Source organism: Budorcas taxicolor, chromosome 11, assembly GCF_023091745.1.
Source record: "Budorcas taxicolor isolate Tak-1 chromosome 11, Takin1.1, whole genome shotgun sequence".
In the NCBI taxonomy this organism is placed as follows: domain Eukaryota; kingdom Metazoa; phylum Chordata; class Mammalia; order Artiodactyla; family Bovidae; genus Budorcas; species Budorcas taxicolor.
In genome coordinates this window covers 109,693,995-109,713,797 of record NC_068920.1, presented here as the reverse complement: position 1 = coordinate 109,713,797, position 19,803 = coordinate 109,693,995, and the positions used below count along the sequence as shown (strand labels likewise).

General features: G+C 39.6%; 1 protein-coding gene across 1 annotated transcript in view; it reads left to right on the top strand.

Moving 5' to 3' along the window:
• Positions 1-19,803, top strand: part of DNAH6 (dynein axonemal heavy chain 6) — a 284,682-nt gene that overhangs the window by 113,517 nt on the left and 151,362 nt on the right. The window contains exons 31-34 of the mRNA XM_052648894.1: positions 2,357-2,505; positions 4,492-4,599; positions 10,291-10,846; positions 11,782-11,904. Of these exons, the coding sequence (XP_052504854.1) occupies positions 2,357-2,505; positions 4,492-4,599; positions 10,291-10,846; positions 11,782-11,904 (936 nt within the window). The remainder of the gene's footprint in view (positions 1-2,356; positions 2,506-4,491; positions 4,600-10,290; positions 10,847-11,781; positions 11,905-19,803) is intronic.

The window sequence follows — 19,803 nt, the reverse complement described above, 5'->3', positions numbered from 1 at the left end:
CTCGGAATTAAAATGTCTAGATTATCCTAAAAAGACTATATTATTCTCACTTCTCTTGCTGCATTATTTTTTTAATTAGAGTCAAGGGGTGTTGAGTAGAAACAATACCAATCACTAATGATGAAAGGCAGTGATTTGTTTCTAGTTTGTATCAATATAGTAAAAAAAAAAAGCCATCATTAATAAGTTAATTATTTATGTTTATATTTGTTTCTTCTCTATCTATCTAGGAACCTTCCTATTTAAACTGTTTTTTTTGTTTGTTTGTTTGTTTCTTCATTCTAGCTAATAACCAGTATATTTAAATCTTATATGTATTTTTCTTGACACTTTTTACTGAGGTATAATTTACATATAGTAAAGTGCACAGATCATAAGGGTACAACTGAATGTATCCTTACATATGTATTCACCTGTGTGATCACCAAGACCAAGATATAGGATATTTTCAAGACTCTGGAAGGCCCTTCATGCTCAATGCTACAGTTCACAAGAGACACCACCTCTTTTAGAATGGAGTTTCTCAGAAAGCACATGTTACTCCCATGGCTAGTAAATTTCTGACAACAGCTAATTTAAAATATTCCTCTAAATGAAATAAAAGTAACTACCTAAGAATAGACCATGCCAAATCCTATCATTAGAAAAATTACAACTTTTAATAGTATTAATATAATGCCTACAGCATCTCATGAGTCTTGCAACGCCCCTGCGGGTAAGATGGGGTGCTGGGCAGCTAAGACAGGTGGCGTCTTCACGCTAGACCCTCTGAGGACAGGACAGTAAATGACTTGCTCATTGTCCAAAGCTGATAGGAAGAAAACCAGGCTTGAAACTCAGTCCAACATCGTATTCACATCTTCTGTTTTGTCCAGTTGTTAAATTACTCAGTAATCAATTGGAGAAATTTAAAAATCCAGTCTTCTGAAAGCTATTCCTATTGTTGTTACAGATCAAATGAATCAGGATCTGTTGTCAGTAAGTATTTTTAATCACCTTCAGTGCCCAGAGCGCTGTGCTAATAGGTCGTGATAAAGCAATGAGCAAAACAGACACCAGCATGCAATCTCAGCACCATCTTGAATCTCATTCCAAGGCCAACTGCAGTGACTCGAGTAGATTATGCATTGGAAGAAGGGTCCACATCCCCCTCCATGATCATCATTGGTTTATATAACCAAGAACACAGAAACTTGTCAGAGGCATGGTGGCCTCCTAGGGCAGGAAAGAGGCTGCACATTTTTGTATTGACTCTCAGGGAGCCTAAAGGGAGGGTATCACTGTCTGTCAGATCAGGGAAGTGCAAGTCTTGCTTTTATACTCAGGCTCATAACACCATCCAGCCTTTATGATGTGAATGTTTCACACTGGGCTCTGCAGCTCCTCAAACCAAACATAACAAGACTACATCTTCATCTATAGAAAGAGAGCAGAATCAATTCTCAGACATCCCTATGTAATATCCCACACCACTCTTACAGCAGAAAGTGAAAAAGAACTAAAGAGCCTCTTGATGAAAATGAAAGAGGAGAGTGAAAAAACTGGCTTAAAACTCAACATTCAAAAAACTAAGATTATGGCATCTGGTCCAGTCACTTCATTTCAAATAGATGGGGAAACAATGGAAACAGTGAGAGACTTTATTTTCTTGGGCTCCAGAATCACTGCAGATGGTGACTGCAGCTGTGAAATTAAAAGACACTGGCTCCTTGGAAGAAAAGCTATGACAAACCTAGACAGCATATTAAAAAGCAGAGACATTACTTTGTCAACAAAGGTCTGTCTAGTCAAAGCTATGGTTTTTCCATAGTCATGTACAGATGTGAGAGTTGGACCATAAATAAGTCTGAGTGCCAAAGAATTTATGTTTTTGAATTGTGCTGGAGAAGAATCTTGAGAGTCCCGTGGACTGCAAGGAGATCAAACCAGTCAGTCGTAAAGGAAATAAATCCTGAATGTTCATTGGAAGGACTGATGCTGAAGCTGAAGCTCCAATACTTTGGCCACCTGATGTGAAGGACTGACTCATTGGAAAAGACCCTGATGTTGGGAAAGATTCAAGACAGGAGGAGAAGAGGACGACAGAGGACCGGATGGATGGATGGTTGGATGGTATCACCAACTCAATGGACATGAGTTTGAGCAAGCTCTGGGAGATGGTGAAGGACAGGAAAGCCTGGCATGCTTCAGTCATGGGGTTGCAAAGAATTGTGCACAACTGAGCGACTGGACAACAACCACCAGCACTTGGAAAGATATAATACCTTAACTAGATTTTGAATGCATTGGTATTATGCTACTGTGCTGTTATCAGTATAATATAATCAGGCATTGCATTATATTTTTTCCATTCTAGGTAATTCTATATTCCGAAGGATTTGAATCCAGTAAAATATTAGCAAGAAAAATGACCCAGATGTATAAGCTTTGCAGTGAACAGCTCTCTCAGCAGGATCACTATGACTTTGGCATGAGAGCTGTAAAGTCCGTACTGGTCATGGCTGGGTAAGAAACCAAAGTGGGCAAGAGTTGAGTTCCAAACTGTGTCATGCATTACTCATACATTTCATGAGTAATTCACAGATGGCTCTTAAAGCAACATGTTGTTGTTGTTCAATGGCTAAGTCATGTTCAACTCTTTGAGACCCCATGGACTGCAGCACACCAGTCTTCCCAGTCCTCCGCTATCTCCTGGAGTTTGCTCAAGTTCGTGTCCATTGAGTCGGTGATGCTATCTTACCATATCATCCTCTGTTGTCCTCTACTTTTGCCTTCAGTCTTTCCCAGCAACATGATTAATAAATGTTAGCCACCACTGTTATCATTCTTACCTTGACACTCACCCTGCCACAGTGAAAGAGGGCATCTCTGTTCATCTCATAACAGTTCTTCCCTATGAGAACCAACATAGCTGCCGTTAAGCTTTGGCTAGCTTTTTTTTCACCTGAATGCATCCAGTATGGATACATCCAGTATGGGTTTCAGCATATTAAAGGCTTAATTAACCACCATGAGTCAAGATGTGAAAGTGAAAGTGAAGGTCACTCGGTCATATCCAACTCTTTGTGACCCCATGGACAGTAGCCTACCAGGCTTCTTTGTCCATGGGATTCTCCAGGCCAGAATACTCGAGTGGGTTGCCATTCCCTTCTCCAGGGGATCTCCCCAACGCAGAGGTCGAGCCCAGGTCTCCTGCATTACAGGCAGATTCTTTACTATCTGAGCCAACTGATGAGAATTAAAGGGCATTTACTTTGTCATGCACATACACAATTAAGTCATCCCCATCAACTGACAAAGCCTAAAGCATTCAGAGAAACTTCAGTTTTATCTTCAGTACAAGCCTATGTCCTAGGCCCCCTCCTCTGTCACTACAGTCTGGTCCAATGCTGAGCTTCTTTCTAGTTTCTAGTGGCATGCATGCATGGTAAGTCGCTTTCAGTCGTGTCCAACTCTGTGACTCTACGGACTGTAGCCTGCCAGGCTTCTATGTCCATGGGATTCTCCAGGCAAGAATACTGGAGCGGGTTGCCATTTCCTTCTCCAGTGGATCTTCCCAGCCCAGGGATCGAACCCACCTCTCTTACATCTCCTGCATTGGCAAACGGATTCTTTACCCCTAGCACCATCTGGAAAGCTGGTAGAGCAAGAGCCTTTTCTCTTAAGGCCTTAGCTTCTCTCTTGATAACCTCTTGACACCCCTGCCTCTCCAGAGTCTCTGAGGGAAATCTGTCTTTCATATGCTCATTCCTATCAAGCGATGACTCTCTGGCTTAGATTCTATTTACATGGGGCCCCTTCTGCCTGGCTCCCATACCCCTGGCTTCTGCACGAATCACCCTGCCTTTCTACCCTCTGTTCATTCCTTCCACCTCTCAGATACAACATTTCTCCTCTCTACAGGATTGCCATTGAAGGAAGAAGGATACTGAGGAGTTCAGACATACTTGTACTCAGAGAACATGACTGCAACCCAGGGGCAAGACAGACAAATGAGCAGTCATCTAGATTAGACTAGTTAGTGTGTGAGGGCAACCGTGGTGCTGTGCCCTGGGGTTCACTGAGGTGGGTGGTGGAGGGAATTTTCTAGAAGAGGGAATGATTGAGCTGGGTTTTGAAGGAAAAATGAGAGCCAGCAAAAAACCATTCTGGGATAAGAGAAAAGAAAGTGACAGGGATCTGAACCATCATAATGTATTCAGAGAACTATAAATTCAGGTTGGATAAAGTCTGGATTGATAGGAGGTCCTTGAGAAAATGTCCTTATCATTCTCCTCAAGTCAAAGCAGCCTGTGCCTGACTTGTCCATGTGTTGTTTTGGAGATGGACACTGGGCATGCCAGGGAAAATGGTCCCATCCTTCCAGTAGGAATCGGCAGTGGGGTGCCCTCCACAGCTTTCTGCAAGCAGAATCCCCAGCCCAGAGATTTAGAAAATCATGTTCAACATTATGTACTTGCAACGTCATCTGAATTATTCCTTTAAATTTAGGTCTTTAAAAAGAGAGAACCCAGACCTCAGTGAAGATGTGGTGTTAATAAGAGCTTTGCGGGACTCTAACTTGCCAAAATTCCTAACAGATGATGCTATTCTATTCAGGTAAATGTCTAGGTGTTACAGAGAAAGCATAGCTACTATGTAGAGGTGAAGGATAGTTTATCTTCAAACATGTCAGTCTCTAGCAAGGTTTTATCTTTTCTAGAGATACTTATTGTAATTTTTTAAATGCTAGTTTCAAATAAAGATACTAAAGTTTTAGCATCAATCCAATCATTTATTTTTTCAACATATTGACCACCAAGCTGCATGCTATGCAAAGTAGCATTTGGTTACAAATTCCTGACCTAAGAGAAGTTCCAGACTCAAAAGAAGTAGACTGGGGACTCAACACAGTGTGATTGCTTTTATCTATTTCTACTTTCATTACTGAGTTTTATATTTATTCAAATCATATATGTATGTGGTTTTAAAAATGAAATGCTGTTTTAAGTTACTCTCAGGGAAAACAACAGTTTCCTGCCCTTTACCAACTTCCACTTCCTAAAGACAATAACTTTTTAATTCATCTATTTGTCCTTTCATTTTCCTATATCTATCCATATCTTTTGGTACCACATTTGTGTCATTTCATGACTTTTCCGTTTTAGATGTTGTTAAGTTACTAACAGAGAAGTGAAGATATGGACACACTTCTCTCCCCACCAACCCATCCTCTCTGGGTAGTCATGTGACAGTATAACCGGAGCTCAATATACAGGATTTCCATAATTTATTTTAGAGATATAAATATCACCCAAAGCTGAGCTATCTTTCCCTTGTTTATTAAAGTACCTTGCTTCTTATTTTTCCTGCATTTATTAATCTTGATTTTTGTTTTTTATTCCTTCATCAACTTTTCTATACCTCTGTCACTAATTCACTTCAAAATTCTGCCAGAGTATAAATCTCCTAAAAACAAAAATGACCTTCAGTCATACACATCTGTCATCTATTTATGGGATGTCTATTTATGACCTTATTGAGGATCCTCTTTGCCTTTGTCCACCATCAGATCCCCTGATTGCCAGAATATGTGTCTTTGCACTTTTCCAGAACACAGTGATGAAAATTCCTGTATATTAATGATTGCACACTTATGATAGTGCTATAAGTGAGATTCTAGGAAGTACACTCCAGAGATCATGGGGTATGGACATTTTAAATTTAGATAGATCTTATCAGTACATCCTCCAAAGGCACTTTATGTTTATAGATACAAATTTATGAAAATGCACATTTCCTTTTATATGTTTTAGAGAGAGATACCAAATTAGTAGCCTATTTTATATACATTATTTTGTTAGTACCACTGAGCATCATTTCTTCTGTTCATTAATCATTTATTTCTTCTGTTCATTAGTCATTTATTATTCTTAGAGCATTATTCTGTTGTATTCTTTTACTTAGCAATTTGTGAGAAATCATGAACTTTATCTGGTAAAACATTGGAAATATTTCTTTAAGTATATAATTCACTCTAAGTTATGTGTAAAGCCTCTTACCTCACAGAAGTTTGGTTTTTCCTTGTGTGTTTTTATTTTTTCACTTTATCAACTTTTTTAAAGTTATAGAATTTTTATCTTTTTGAGATAGACTTTCTTAATATAGTACTATAAATTCACCTCTTATATTTTCTTCTTGTATTTTTCCCTTGCTCTTTTTTATTGCAGTATAATTGATTTACAATATTGTATTAATTTCAGGTGTATAGCATAGTGATTGAATATTTTATAGATTATACTTCATTTGAAGTTATTATAAAATATTGGCTATACTCTGTGTGCTGAAAAATATATTCTTTAGCTTCTTTATTTTATACAGAATAGTTTGTACTTCTTCACCCACTACCCCTATCTTGCCCCTCTCACTTCCCTCTCACCCCTGGTAACCACTAGTTTGTTCTCTATATCTGTGAGTTTATTTCTTTTGCTATATTTACTAGTTTGTTTTATTTTTTAGATTCCACATATAAGTAATAGCAGATTATTTGTCTTTCTCTGTCTGACTTATTTCACTAAACATAATACCCTCCAGGTCCACCCATATTTTTTCAAATGGCAAAATTTCATTTTTTATGGCTGGATAATATTCCAACATACATTCCATACATACAAAATCTCCTTTATCCATCTATCTGTTGGTCGACTCTTCAGTTGCTTCCATACCTTGGTTATTGTAATAATTCTTGATAATGCTGCTATAAATATTAGGCTGCATATATCTTTTCAAATTAGTGTTTTCATTTTCTTCAAATATGTCTTTTCAAATTAGTGTTTTCATTTTCTTCAAATATATATCTAAGAGTGGAATTACTGGATAATATGGCAGTTATATTTTTAGTCTTTTAAGGACCCTCCATACTGTCTTCCATAGTGGCTGCACCAGTTTACATTCCCACCAAAAGTTCCCTTTCCCTCCATATCCTCACCAACATTTGTTATTTGTGGTCTTTTCACTGATAGCCATTCTAACAGGTGTGAGGTGATATCTCATTGTGGCTTAGAGTTTCATTCTCTGATAATTAGTGATGTTGAGCATCTTTTCATGAGGCTGTTGGTCATCTGTATGTCTTCTTTGGAAAAATGTCTATTCAGGTTTAATGACCATTTTTTAATTGGGTTTGTTTGTTTTTGATATTGAGTTGTATGAGCTGTTTATATATTTTGAATATTAACCCCTCATCATTTGCAAATATTCTCTCATTCAGTAGGTTAGTCTTTCATTTTGTCAGTGGTTTCCTTTGCTGTGAAAAACTTTAAAATTTAAGTAGGTCCCATTTGTTTAATTTTGCTTTTGTTTCTTTTGCATTGGGAGACCAATTCCAAAAAAATGTTGCTACAGTTTGTGTCAGAGAGTATTCTGCCTATGTTTTCTTCTCAGAGTTTAATGGTTTCTAGTCTTACATTTATGTCTTTAATCCACTTTTAGTTCATTTTTATATGGTGTGAGAAAAATGTTCTAATTTTATTGTTTTACATGCAACTGCCCAGTTTTCCCTGCACCACTTATTGAAGAGACTATCTGTTCTCCCTTATATATTCTTGCCTCCTTTGTCTTAGGTTAATTGACCATAAGTGCGTGGGTTTACTTTTGAGCTCTCTATTCTGTTTCACTGATCTATGAGTTTGTTTTGGGGCCAGTACCATACTGTTTTGATTACTATCATTTTTTAGCATAGTTGGAAGTCAAGGAGTGTGATAACTCCAGCTTTTTTCTTCTTTATCAAGATTATTTTTGGCTATTTGGAGTCTTTTATATCTCCATACAAATTTTAAAACTACTTGTTCTATTTCTGTGAAAAATTGCCATTGGTATTCTGAGAGAGATTGCACTGAATCTATAGGGTAGATGATCATTTTGACAATATTGATTCTTCCAGTTCATGAACACGGTGTATCTTTCCATCTGTTTGTGTCTTCTTCAGTTTCTTTCCTCTGTTTCTTATAGTTTTCTGAGTATAGGTCTTTTACCTTTGTAGGCAAATTTGTCTCTAGATATTTTATGCTTTCTCATGTGAATGTAAATGAGACTGTTTTCATAATTCTATTTCTGATAGGTTGTTGTTAGTGTATAGAAATGCAACATGTTTCTGTGTGTTAATTTTGTATCCTGCAACCTTACCAAATTCATTAATGAGTTCTAGTAGATTTTTTGTGACGTCTTTAGGATTTTCTATGCATAATATGATGTCATCTGCAAAAAGTGACAGTTTTACTTCTTCCTTTCTAATCTGGATTCCTTTTATTTCTTTTTCAAATCTGATTGCTGTGACAAGGATGTCCAATACTATGTAGAATAAAAGTGACAGAAGTGGGCATACTTATCTTGGTCTGATTTTAAAGGGAAAGTTTTCAGCTTTTTGTCACTGGGTATAATGTTAGCTTTGGGTTTGTCATAAGTGTCATTCATTATGCTGAATTATGTTCCTTCTATGCGAAGTTTCTTGAGAGTTTTTATCATGAATGGATTTTTGTATTTTGTTAATTGCTTTTTCTGTGACTGTTGAGATGATCATGTGATTTTTATTTTCCTTTTGTTAATGTGGTGTATCACATTGATTGAATTGCAAATATTGAACCATTCTTGCACCCCTGGAATAAATTCAACTTGATCTTTGGTGTATCATTGTTGAGAATTTTTGCATGTATAGTATCAGAGACATTGACCTGCAATTTTCTCTCTGGCTAGAGCCAGAGTCAGATGTGAGCCATGGCTTGTCCTGTTCTCAGTGGTCAACACTGCCCTATTGGAGCAGGGGCAGGTCCCAAGATACTGGAGCAGAAGCCCTGAGGGTTGGGTCTGATCTGGTTCTCTCCCAAGTGTGTGATCTACCTCTCCCAGCATTGGCACCTTTACCCTAGAGGAGCAGTGATGGAGTAAGAGGGGCCAGACTGGGCACCAAGTGCAGGCTTGGGCAAGCACTGGGGTAGTCCCAGCACCTCAGGGCTCCAGAACACTCCTGACCCGCTGCCTCCAAGAGCTCCAGTAATAGCCACCCTCACCCTGCTCAGATTCAGTGCTGGACCCAAGCCTGCTCCTTCCCCCTAACTGTGCACTCTCCTTAGAAGGAGCACCCTTCACCCTAGTGGGGAGCTGTGCTGGAGCAGGCGGTTCTGTGGCAGGTGCTCATTGTGAGTTGGGACACAAAGTCAAGGGTGAGGATTGTGGGAGACAGCCAGAGCCCTAGGCAGTTTCATTCTGTTTCCTCTCTCTTGTTCTTGGAATAAACAACCACTCTTCACAGGTGGGATATAGGTTTCTTACAGCTCTGCTGTTAGTTTCACTGGCTTTCAAATCAGCTAAGAGGCTTGTCTTCCCAGTATCAGCTCCTAGGACGGCAGTGGCCAATGTGGTTCGAACCCCTCACTCTCCAGGGAGGATCTCAAAGCCCATGTAAGCCCCCTCCTCTTCTGTGTCCCCTCCAACAGGCACAGATACCAACCCGATTGCTTCTTTCTCTTCCCTTCCTACCCAACTCTTTGTGAATCTTTCTTTATAATCTTAGTTGTAGAAGAGTCTTTCTGCAAGTCTCCAGTTTGTTTTCGTGAGAGTTGCTTCACATGTCCATGTATTTTTGATATATTTGTGGAAGGAAGTGAGCTCAACATCCTCCTACTCCATCATCTTTATCTCCCCCATCTTGTACTTTTCTTGTCATTTTATATTAAATTATTTACTGCTTCTCAGATGTTTTTTCGTGTGTAAGAGTTACACTTCTTTTTTACCCGTACAGGCATTTGGTTTCCCATAGAAAGAGTCCATTTTTTCCTTTACTCCCTTTTTCACATAGTACTAGTTTTCTATTTCCATTTCCATCTTTTTTTTTCTAAATATTTATATACCATTATAATCACACATAAGTGCTTTTTGGGAAAAGTTGAGCTATGAATATAATTTTTAAAATAAACTGAAAAATCATTGCCTGTATGTTTGGCACTATGCCATGTACTGTGTATAATACAAAAATGTAAGAAATATTCTCTATCTCAAAAACCTCCCAGTATACTTAAGAACATTGGTCCACTGTACAAGGAACAAGCAAAATCATACAAAAATCAGAGAAATGATAGATTCTTGTACAACACATAAGATAATGTAGCACTGTGTGTTTAGAGGAAAAGATAATGAGAAAAATAAGAACCTTGGTAATGTTTAAAAAATTAATTGTAACATGGGTGGATATCAATGGCCAGTAGTTCCTAATTGATTTTATTTTATTTTTTATTTTATTTTATTATTTTATTTTTCCAGTGGAATCATATCTGACCTTTTTCCTGGCGTCCAAATTCCAGAACATGATTATGGTATATTGCAGTCAACAATTATAGATGTCATGAAGAAAAAGAATCTTCAGCCTGAAGCATGTATGGTTAAAAAAGTGATACAGTTCTATGAAACGATGCTAGTAAGGCATGGTGTAATGTTAGTTGGGCCAACAGGAGGTGGCAAGACCACAGTTTACCAAGTACTAGCAGAAACTTTAGGGAATTTGCAAAAACTTGGTGTAGACAATCCCTTTTACCAACCAGTTAAAACATATGTTCTTAATCCTAAATCAATTACAATGGGTGAATTGTACGGTGAAGTTAATAACGTAACCTTGGAATGGAAAGATGGTTTAATGGCACTAAGTGTCCGAGCGGCTGTGAATGATACTTCAGAAGACCATAAATGGATCATCAGTGATGGGCCAGTAGACGCTCTTTGGATTGAAAATATGAATACGGTGCTGGATGATAACAAGATGCTTTGCTTGGCTAACAGTGAGAGGATTAAACTCACACCTCAAATCCACATGCTTTTTGAGGTAAATATATATTCCTTACTGTGGAGTGAAATCATTTGTTAGATTGGCATAACATCATTAATTTTTTTTTCTCTTACTGATGTCTCTTTGATTATCTGTAAGGCCTACCATGGTATTTCATTTATACACTAAATATTTATCAAATTTTCTTTTTATAATAGATTTTCCATTCTGACAACCAGAGTCTCTCAAATGTTCCTATCATCTCTCTATAAATGGGAAATAAAATAAATTCTGTCTTCACCACTACTTGTTTCTTTCCCTTTGAAGGTAGTTATATATATTAGTGTCTTTACATGATTTGAAATGCTTTCCAAGTTAAAAATAATTGTTCCATTTAAGAAGAATAAGTCATCCCTCTGTGGTATGACTATTTGGTAATGGGATTGGAAAAGGAATGCAGGTCAAATACACTTTACAAAATATTGCAGAAGATACCACCCCTGCTGTGTTCATTCATCAGACATTAGTTGAATACCTACTGTGTCCTAGGTACTAGGCTATGCATTGGATATAAGAATAAAAAAGGTAAGAAGGAAAAAGAAGGGAATAACTATGTATACCTTCCTATAAGAATTTGACAGCATCCTTCACTTCAGTTGTTTTCCAACTCTGTGCCACCTCATGGACTGTAGCCTGCCAGGCTCCTCTGTCCATGGGATTCTCCAGGCAAAAATACTGATACTGGAGTGGGTTGCCATCTCCTTCTCCAGTATCCTTCTATACTGTCATATATATATATGTATATTTCTCCTCATGCCTCATTTAACTTTCCTTCTCCATTTTAAATGACTTATAGCTCTCCCACTCTCTTGCATGCAAAACCTAACAGTATGTTACCTTAAACTTTAAATGTGTGATTTATTAGCATTGAACTGGGAGGGACAAGGAAGTATCATGTTAGCCATTTCTTGTTCAACTTTTTAAAATTTTAGGTGCAAGATCTAAAGGTTGCCTCTCCTGCAACAGTCAGTAGATGTGGAATGGTATTTGTGGATCCTGAAGAACTGAAGTGGATGCCTTATGTTAAAACCTGGATGCAGAGTGTTTCTAAAAAAGTAAGTGCAACTGGACACTCCCCACCCTTTCCCTCTGTCAGGGCTCACCCTTTTCTCAAGGGCCCAGATAGAAACTGATTAAGACCTCACTGTGCTTGATGAAAGGAATCCCAGTGTTGTATCTGGCCCTCTCCCTTGAATTCTTGGGATCCTCCAAGGAGATTGTATACTCCCCATAGCTGTCTTCATTATTTGTGACCTCAGCCCACCAGCCCACCTAGTCACTCTGGTTTCTGCCTACCCTGCCTTATTCCTCCCCTACCCTCAACTGGGTTCTCTCAAATACAAACAGAAACACTTCCTTTAGTTTCCCCAAACACAGGTAGAACAAGGAAGGGCATTAAAAAAATAAATAAATAAAAGACTGCAGAAGGCTTGAGTTAATGAGGGGAAGCACAACGAAGGAAAAGAACACTTAAATCCAGGCCAGGTCTTTGTTTTTAGATTTTAGAAGCCCCTAATGCCGCCGAGGGGCTTCCCTGGCAGCTCAGTGCTAAAGAATCCACCTGCCAATGCAGGATATACAAGAGACTCTGGTTTGATCTCTGAGTCAAGAAGATTCCATCTAGAAGGAAATGACAACCCCCTCCAGTACTCTTACCTGGGAAATCCCATGGACAGAGGAGCCTGGCAGGCTACAGTCCATGGGGGAACAAAAGAGTCGGACAGGACTTAGCATACACAAGAACAACAATGCCTCTGAGAGCCAGAAGGAAGAAAAAACCAGTTTAGCTTCCCATTCAGCCTTGTTGTTGCAGTTGTTCAGTCGCTAAGTCATGTCCGACTCTTTTCAACCCCATGAACTGCAACACGCCAGCCTTCCCTGTCCATTATCTCCCAGAGTTTGTTCAAACTCATGTCCATTGAGTCAGTGATGCCATCCAACCATCTCATCCTCTGTCGCCCTCTTCTCCTCTTGCTCTCAGTCTTTCCCAGCATCAGGATCTTTTCCACACATCAGGTGGCCAAATTATTGGAGCTTCAGCTTTGGCACCAGTCCTTCCAGTGAATATTCAGGGTTGATTTCCTTTAGGATTCACTGGTTTGATCTCACTATCCAAGAGACACTCAAGAGTCTTCCAGCACCACAGTTCGAAAGCATCAGTTCTTTGGCACTCAGTTCTTTTTATGGCCCAATCTCACATCCATACATGACTACTGGAAAAACCATAGGTTTGACTCAATCTTAGGCCCCTTTTCTATGGACTTCTCACGACCCCATGGACTGCAGCCCACCAGGCTCCTCCATCCATGGGATTTTCCAGGCAAGAGCACTGGAGTGGGGTGCCATTGCCTTCTCCATCTCTTTATGGCCCAGTCTCACGTCCATATATGACTACTGGAAAAACCATAGCTTTGACTCAATCTTAGGCCCCTTATCTAAGATGCATTCTAACCTGAGAGGTAGGATTCCATCCAAAGTGAAGAAAAACTTTTATGTTATTCAGAACAAGGCAGTTCTTCTATATCCTCTCCATTCTAAAATAGGATTTCTCTTTACCTTAACTTAATAAGGGCTTCCCAGGTGGCTCAGTGGTAAAGAATCTGCCTGCCAATGCAGGAGATGCGAAAGACTCCGGTTTGATCCCTGGGTTGGGAAGATCCCCTGGAGAAGGAAATGACAGCCCACTCCACTTAACTTAATAAGCAATCTTTTTAAATGTTTTTCCCCATCTCATCTCAATTGCCATTCTGAGAAAGCCATCTTTCTGCCTCTCCCCCTCCAAAGATGAATCAGAGAACTATTGTTTTCTTCACTCTTAGGCATCAACATTTTAAGAATATTGTGACCTACTCTCAGGGCACCTTGCTTTTTCCCCCATAATCAGCTTCTTTAAAAACACCTTTATTGAGGTATAATTGACATTTTTTGTTGGAGTATAGTTGCTTTGCAATGTTGTGTTAGTTTCTGCTGTACAGCAAAGTGAATTAGCCACTCATATACATGTATCCCCTCTTAGTTGTATTTCCTTTCCATTTAGCTCACTATAGAGCATTGAGTAGAGTTCCATGTGGTATACAGTCTATTCTCATTAGTTATCTATTTTATACATACTGGTGTATATATGTCAATCGCAATCTCCCAATCCATCCCATACCCACTCCCCACCTTGGTATCCATATGTTTGTTCTCTATGTTTGTGTGTCTATTATTTCTACTTTGCAAATAAGTTCATCTATACCATTTTAGAGTACCCTATTTTTTTGAAGTTTTTACTGGAGTATAGTTGATTCACAATATTGTGATTTACAATATTTGTTTCATATGTACAGCAAATGAACAGAAAACCTTGTTAAAGAAAGTAATTCTCAGAATTGAGACTATCATGTTAACCTTTCTGAATTTACTTTTTAAATAGATTTTATTATTCAGAACAGTTTTAGGTTTATAGAAAAATTTAACAGAAAGTACAGAGAGTTAGCATATGCTTTCTCTCCTCCAAACACAGTCCCCACTTTTATTAGCATTTTTCTTTGGTGTGAGTGGGCTTCCCTGGTGGCTCAGATGGAAAAGAATCTGCCAGCAGACACTGGTTTGATCCCTGAGTCAGGAAGATCCCCTGGAGAAGGGAATGGCTACCTACTCCAGTATTTTTGCCTGGAGGGTTCTAGGGACAGAGGAACCTGGTGGACTATAGTCCATAGCGTTGCAAAGAGTCAGACAAGACTGAGTGACTAAGCACATTTATGTGGGTACATTTGTTAAAATTGATGAACCAATATGGATACATTCTTATGAACTAAAGTCCATGGTTTAAATTATGATTCACTCTGTGTTGTGCAGTTATATGAATTTTGATAAATGAATATATCATGTATTATGCAGAATAGTTTCACTGCCCAAGAAATCTGTGCTCCACCTGTTTGTCCATCCACACCCTCTCCCAACCCCTGACATTACTGATTTCCCTGTCTCCATAGTTTAGCCTTTTCCAGAACATCATATAGTTGGAATTATATGGTCTGTAGCTTTTCCAGATTGACTTCTTTTCACTTAGTAATATGTATTTACAGTTCCTCCATGTCTTACTGTGGCTTGATAGCTCATTTTTTAGTACTGAATAATATTCAGTGTTATTGTATGCTGAAGTTTATCACTTACCAAGTTTATCCACTCACCTACTGAAAGACATCTCAAAGTTTCCAAGTTTTGGCAATTACTAATAAAGCTCACATAAACATTCATATATGTTTGTGTAGACAAAAGATTTCAGCTCATATGGATAAATACCTAGGACTGTGATTTCTCAATCATATGGTGAAACTGTGAAGAAACTTCCGATCTGTCTTCCAAAGTGGCTGTACCATTATGCATTCCAAAGAACTTTGTTACTCTGCATCCTCACCAGCATGTAGTGGTATAGTGTTTTAGATTTTAGCCATTCTAATATGAAAGTAATGGCAATCCACTCCAGTATTCTTGCCTGGACAATCCCATGGACAGAAGAGCCTGGTGGGGTACAGTCCTTGGGGTCACAAACAGTCAGACACAACTGAGCAACTAACACAACTCATATGTATTTGTAGCTCATTTTGCTTTCAGTGAGTAGTTTTCTTTTATAAGATGTTGAGTGTCTTTTCATATGTTTATTTGCCATCTATATATCTTCTTTGATGAGTTGTCCACATCTTTTACCCACTTATTATTGGGTTGTATGTTTCCTTGTTACTGAGTTTTGGGAGTTCTTTATATATTTTGGATACAGGTTCTTTGTATGTATTTTGCAGGTATTTTCTCCAAGTCTGCCTTTCTTTTCATTTTTTTTCAAATAATATCTTTCACAGCACACACATTTTTAATTTCAGTGGTCTAACTTGTCTTGCATGATTTGTGTTTTTGGTGTTACATCTTAAAACTTATTTCCAAATTGAAAGTCATCTAAATAATATTTTCCTCTGTTACCTTCTATGAGTTGATGGTTATGCATTTTATGTTTAGGTTTATGATCCATTTGGAGTTATTTTTTCTGAAAGCCGTACTCTCAATGTCTGGATTCTCTCTCTCTGTCTCTCTTTCGCATGCAGTAGCCCAATTCAAGCACCATTGTTGAAAACACCATTGCTTCTCCACTGGATTGCTTTTGTCCCTTTGTGAAAGATCAGGTTGCTGTATTTGTATGAGTCTTCTATGGGCTCTAACACCACTAACCTATTTGTCTAATTATTTTGCCAATATCACACTGTCAATTACTGTAGCTTCACAGTAAGTCTTGTCAGGTAGTGTCAGTTCTACTTTGTTCTCCAATACTGTGTTCACTATTCCGCGCCTTTTCAGTTCAGTTCAGTTGCTCAGTCATGTCCGACTCTTTGCGACCCCATGAACTGCAGCACACCAGGCCTCCCTGTCCATCATCAGCTCCCAGAGTTCACTCAAACTCATGTCCATCGAGCCTGTGATGCCATCCAGGCATCTCATCCTCTGTCGTCCCCTTCTCCTCCTGCCCCCAATCCCTCCCAGCATCAGAGTCTTTTCCAATGAGTCAGCTCTTCGCATGAGGTGGCCAAAGTACTGGAGTTTCAGCTTTAGCATCAGTCCTTCCAATGAGCACCCAGGACTGATCTCCTTTAGAATGGACTGGTGGGATCTCCTTGCACTCAAGGGACTCTCAAGAGTCTTCTCCAATACCACAGTTCAAATGCATCTATTCTTCGGCACTGAGCTTTCTTCACAGTCCAACTCTCACATCTATACATGACCACTGGGAAAACCATAGCCTTGACTAGACGGACCTTTGTTGGCAAAGTAATGTCTGTGCTTTTGAATATGCTATCTAGGTTGGTCATAACTTTCCTTCCAAGGAGTAAGCGTCTTTTAATTTCATGGCTGCAATCACCATCTGCAGTGATCTTGGAGCCCCCAAAAATAAAGTCTGACACTGTTTCCACTGTTTCCCCATCTAGTTCCCATGAGGTGATGGGACCGGATGCCATGATCTTTGTTTTCTGAATGTTGAGCTTTAAGCCAACTTTTTCACTCTCCTCTTTAACTTTCATCAAGAGGCTTTTTAGTTCCTCTTCACTTTCTGCCATAAGGGTGGTGTCATCTGCATATCTGAGGTGATTGATATTTCTCCCAGCAATCTTGATTCCAGCTTGTGCTTCTTCCAGTCCAGCGTTTCTCATGATGTACTCTGCATATAAGTTAGATGAGCAGGATGACAATATACAACCTTGACATACTCCTTTTCCTATTTGAAACCAGTCTGTTGTTCCATGTCCAATTCTAACTCTTGCTTCCTGACCTGCATACAGGTTTCTCAAAAGGCAGGTCAGGTGGTCTGGTATTCCTATCTCTTTCAGAATTTTCCACAGTTTATTGTGATCCACACAGTCAAAGGCTTTGGCATAGTTAATAAAGCAGAAGTAGATGTTTTTCTGGAACTCTCTTGCTTTTTCCATGATCCAGTGGATGTTGGTAATTTGATCTCTGGTTCCTCTCCCTTTTCTAAAACCAGCTTGAACATCTGGAAGTTCACAGTTCACGTATTGCAGAAGCCTGGCTTGGAGAATTTTGAGCATTACTTTACAAGTGTGTGAGATGAGTGCAATTGTGTGGTAGTTTGAGCATTCTTTGACATTGCCTTTCTTTGGGATTGGAATGAAAACTGACCTTTTCCAGTCCTGTGGCCACTGCTGAGTTTTCCAAATTTGCTGGCATATTGAGTGCAACACTTTCACAGCATCATCCTTCAGGATTTGAAATAGCTCAACTGGAATTCTATCACCTCCACTAGCTTTGTTTGTAGTGATGCTTTCTAAGGCCCACTTGACTTCACATTCCAGGATGTCTGGCTCTAGGTGAGTGATCACACCATTGTGATTATCTAGGTCTTGAAGATCTTTTTTGTACAGTTCTTCTGTGTATTTTGGCCACCTCTTCTTAATATCTCCTGCTTCTGTTAGGTCCATACCATTTCTGTCCTTTATCGATCCCATCTTTGCATGAAATGTTCCCTTGGTATCTCTAATTTTCTTGAAGAGGTCTCTAGTATTTCCCGTTCTGTTGTTTTCCTCTATTTCTTTGCACTGATCACTGAGGAAGACTTTCTTATGTCTCCTTGCTATTCTTTGGAACTCTGCATTCAGATGCTTAAATCTTTCCTTTTCTCCTTTGCTTTTCATTTCTCTTCTTTTCACAGCTATTTGTAAGGCCTCTCCAGACAGCCATTTTGCTGTTTTGCATTTCTTTCCCATGGGGATGGTCTTGATACCTGTCTCCTGTACAATGTCATGAACTTTCATCCATAGTTCATCAGTCACTCTATCTATCAGATATAGTCCCTTAAATCTATTTCTCACTTCCACTGTATAATCATAAGGGATTTAATTTAGGTCATACCTGAATGGTCTAGCGGTTTTCCCTACTTTCTTCAAAAGAAGTCTGAATTTGGCAATAAGGAGTTCATGATCTGAGCCACAGTCAGCTCCTGGTCTTGTTTTTGCTGGCTGTATAGAGCTTCTCTATCTTTGGATGCAAAGAATATAATCAGTCTGATTTTGGTGTTGACCATCTGGTGATGTCCATGTGTAGAGTCTTCTCTCGTGTTGTTGGAAGAGGGTGTTTGCTATGACCAGTGCGTTCTCTTGGCAAAATTCTATTAGCCTTTGCCCTGCTTCATTCCGCATTCCAAGGCCAAATTTGCCTGTTACTCCAGGTGTTTCTTGACTTCCTACTTTTGCATTCCAGTCCCCTATAATGAAAAGGACATCTCTTTTGGGTGTTAGTTCTAAAAGGTCTTGCAGGTCTTCATAGAACCATTCAACTTCAGCTTCTTCAGCATTACTGGTTGGGGCATAGACTTGGATTACCGTGATATTGAATGGTTTGCCTTGGAAACGAACAGAGATCATTCTGTCATTTTTGAGATTGCATCCAAGTACTGCATTTCAGACTCCTTTGTTGACCATGATGGCTTCTCCATTTCTTCTAAGGGATTCTTTCATGCAGTAATAGATATAATGGTCATCTGAGTTAAATTCACCCATTCCAGTCCATTTTAGTTCGCTGATTCCTAGAATGTCAATGTTCACTCTTGCCATCTCCTGTTTGACCACTTCCAATTAGGTCCAATTTCATGGACCTAACATTCTAGGTTCCTATGCAATATTGATCTTTATAGCATCGACCTTGCTTCTATCACCAGTACCATCCACAACTGGGTATTGTTTTTGCTTTGGCTCCATCCGTTCATTCTTTCTGGAGTTATTTCTCCACTGATCTTCAGTATCATACTGGGTACCTACCAACCTGGGGAGTTCCTCTTTCAGTAACCTATCATTTTGCCTTTTTATTCTGTTCATGGGGTTCTCACGGCAAGAAAACTGAAGTGATTTTCCATTCCCTTCTCCAGTGGACCACATTCTGTCAGACCTCTCCAGCATGACCCCACCCGTCTTGGGTGGCCCCACACGACATGGTTAGTTTCATTGAGTTAGACAAGGCTGTGGTCCATGTGATTAGTTTGACTTGTTTTCTGTGATCATGGTTTCAGTGTGTCTGCCCTCTGATGCCCTCTCACAACACCCACTGTCTTACTTGAGTTTCTCTTACCTTGGGCGTGGGGTATCTCTTCACGGCTGCTCCAGCAAAGTGCAGCCGCTGCTCCTTTCTGTGGATGAGGGCTATCTCCTCACCGTCGCACCTCCAGACCTTGAATGTGGGGTAACTCCTCTCGGCCCTCCTGCACCAGTGCAGCCACTGCTTCTGCAGCCACCGCAGTAGTGGGCAGGCTGCGATGGACCGCGCAGAAGCATGGCCAAGAGGAACTACCCCTTGCCCGAGGTCAGGGGCGGCAGCCGAGAGGAGCTACCCGACGTCCGAGGTCAGGGGCGACGGCTGAGAGTGCCAGGCTGCGATGGCGCAGGAGTGGCCGAGAGGAGCTACCCCACTGCTGAGGC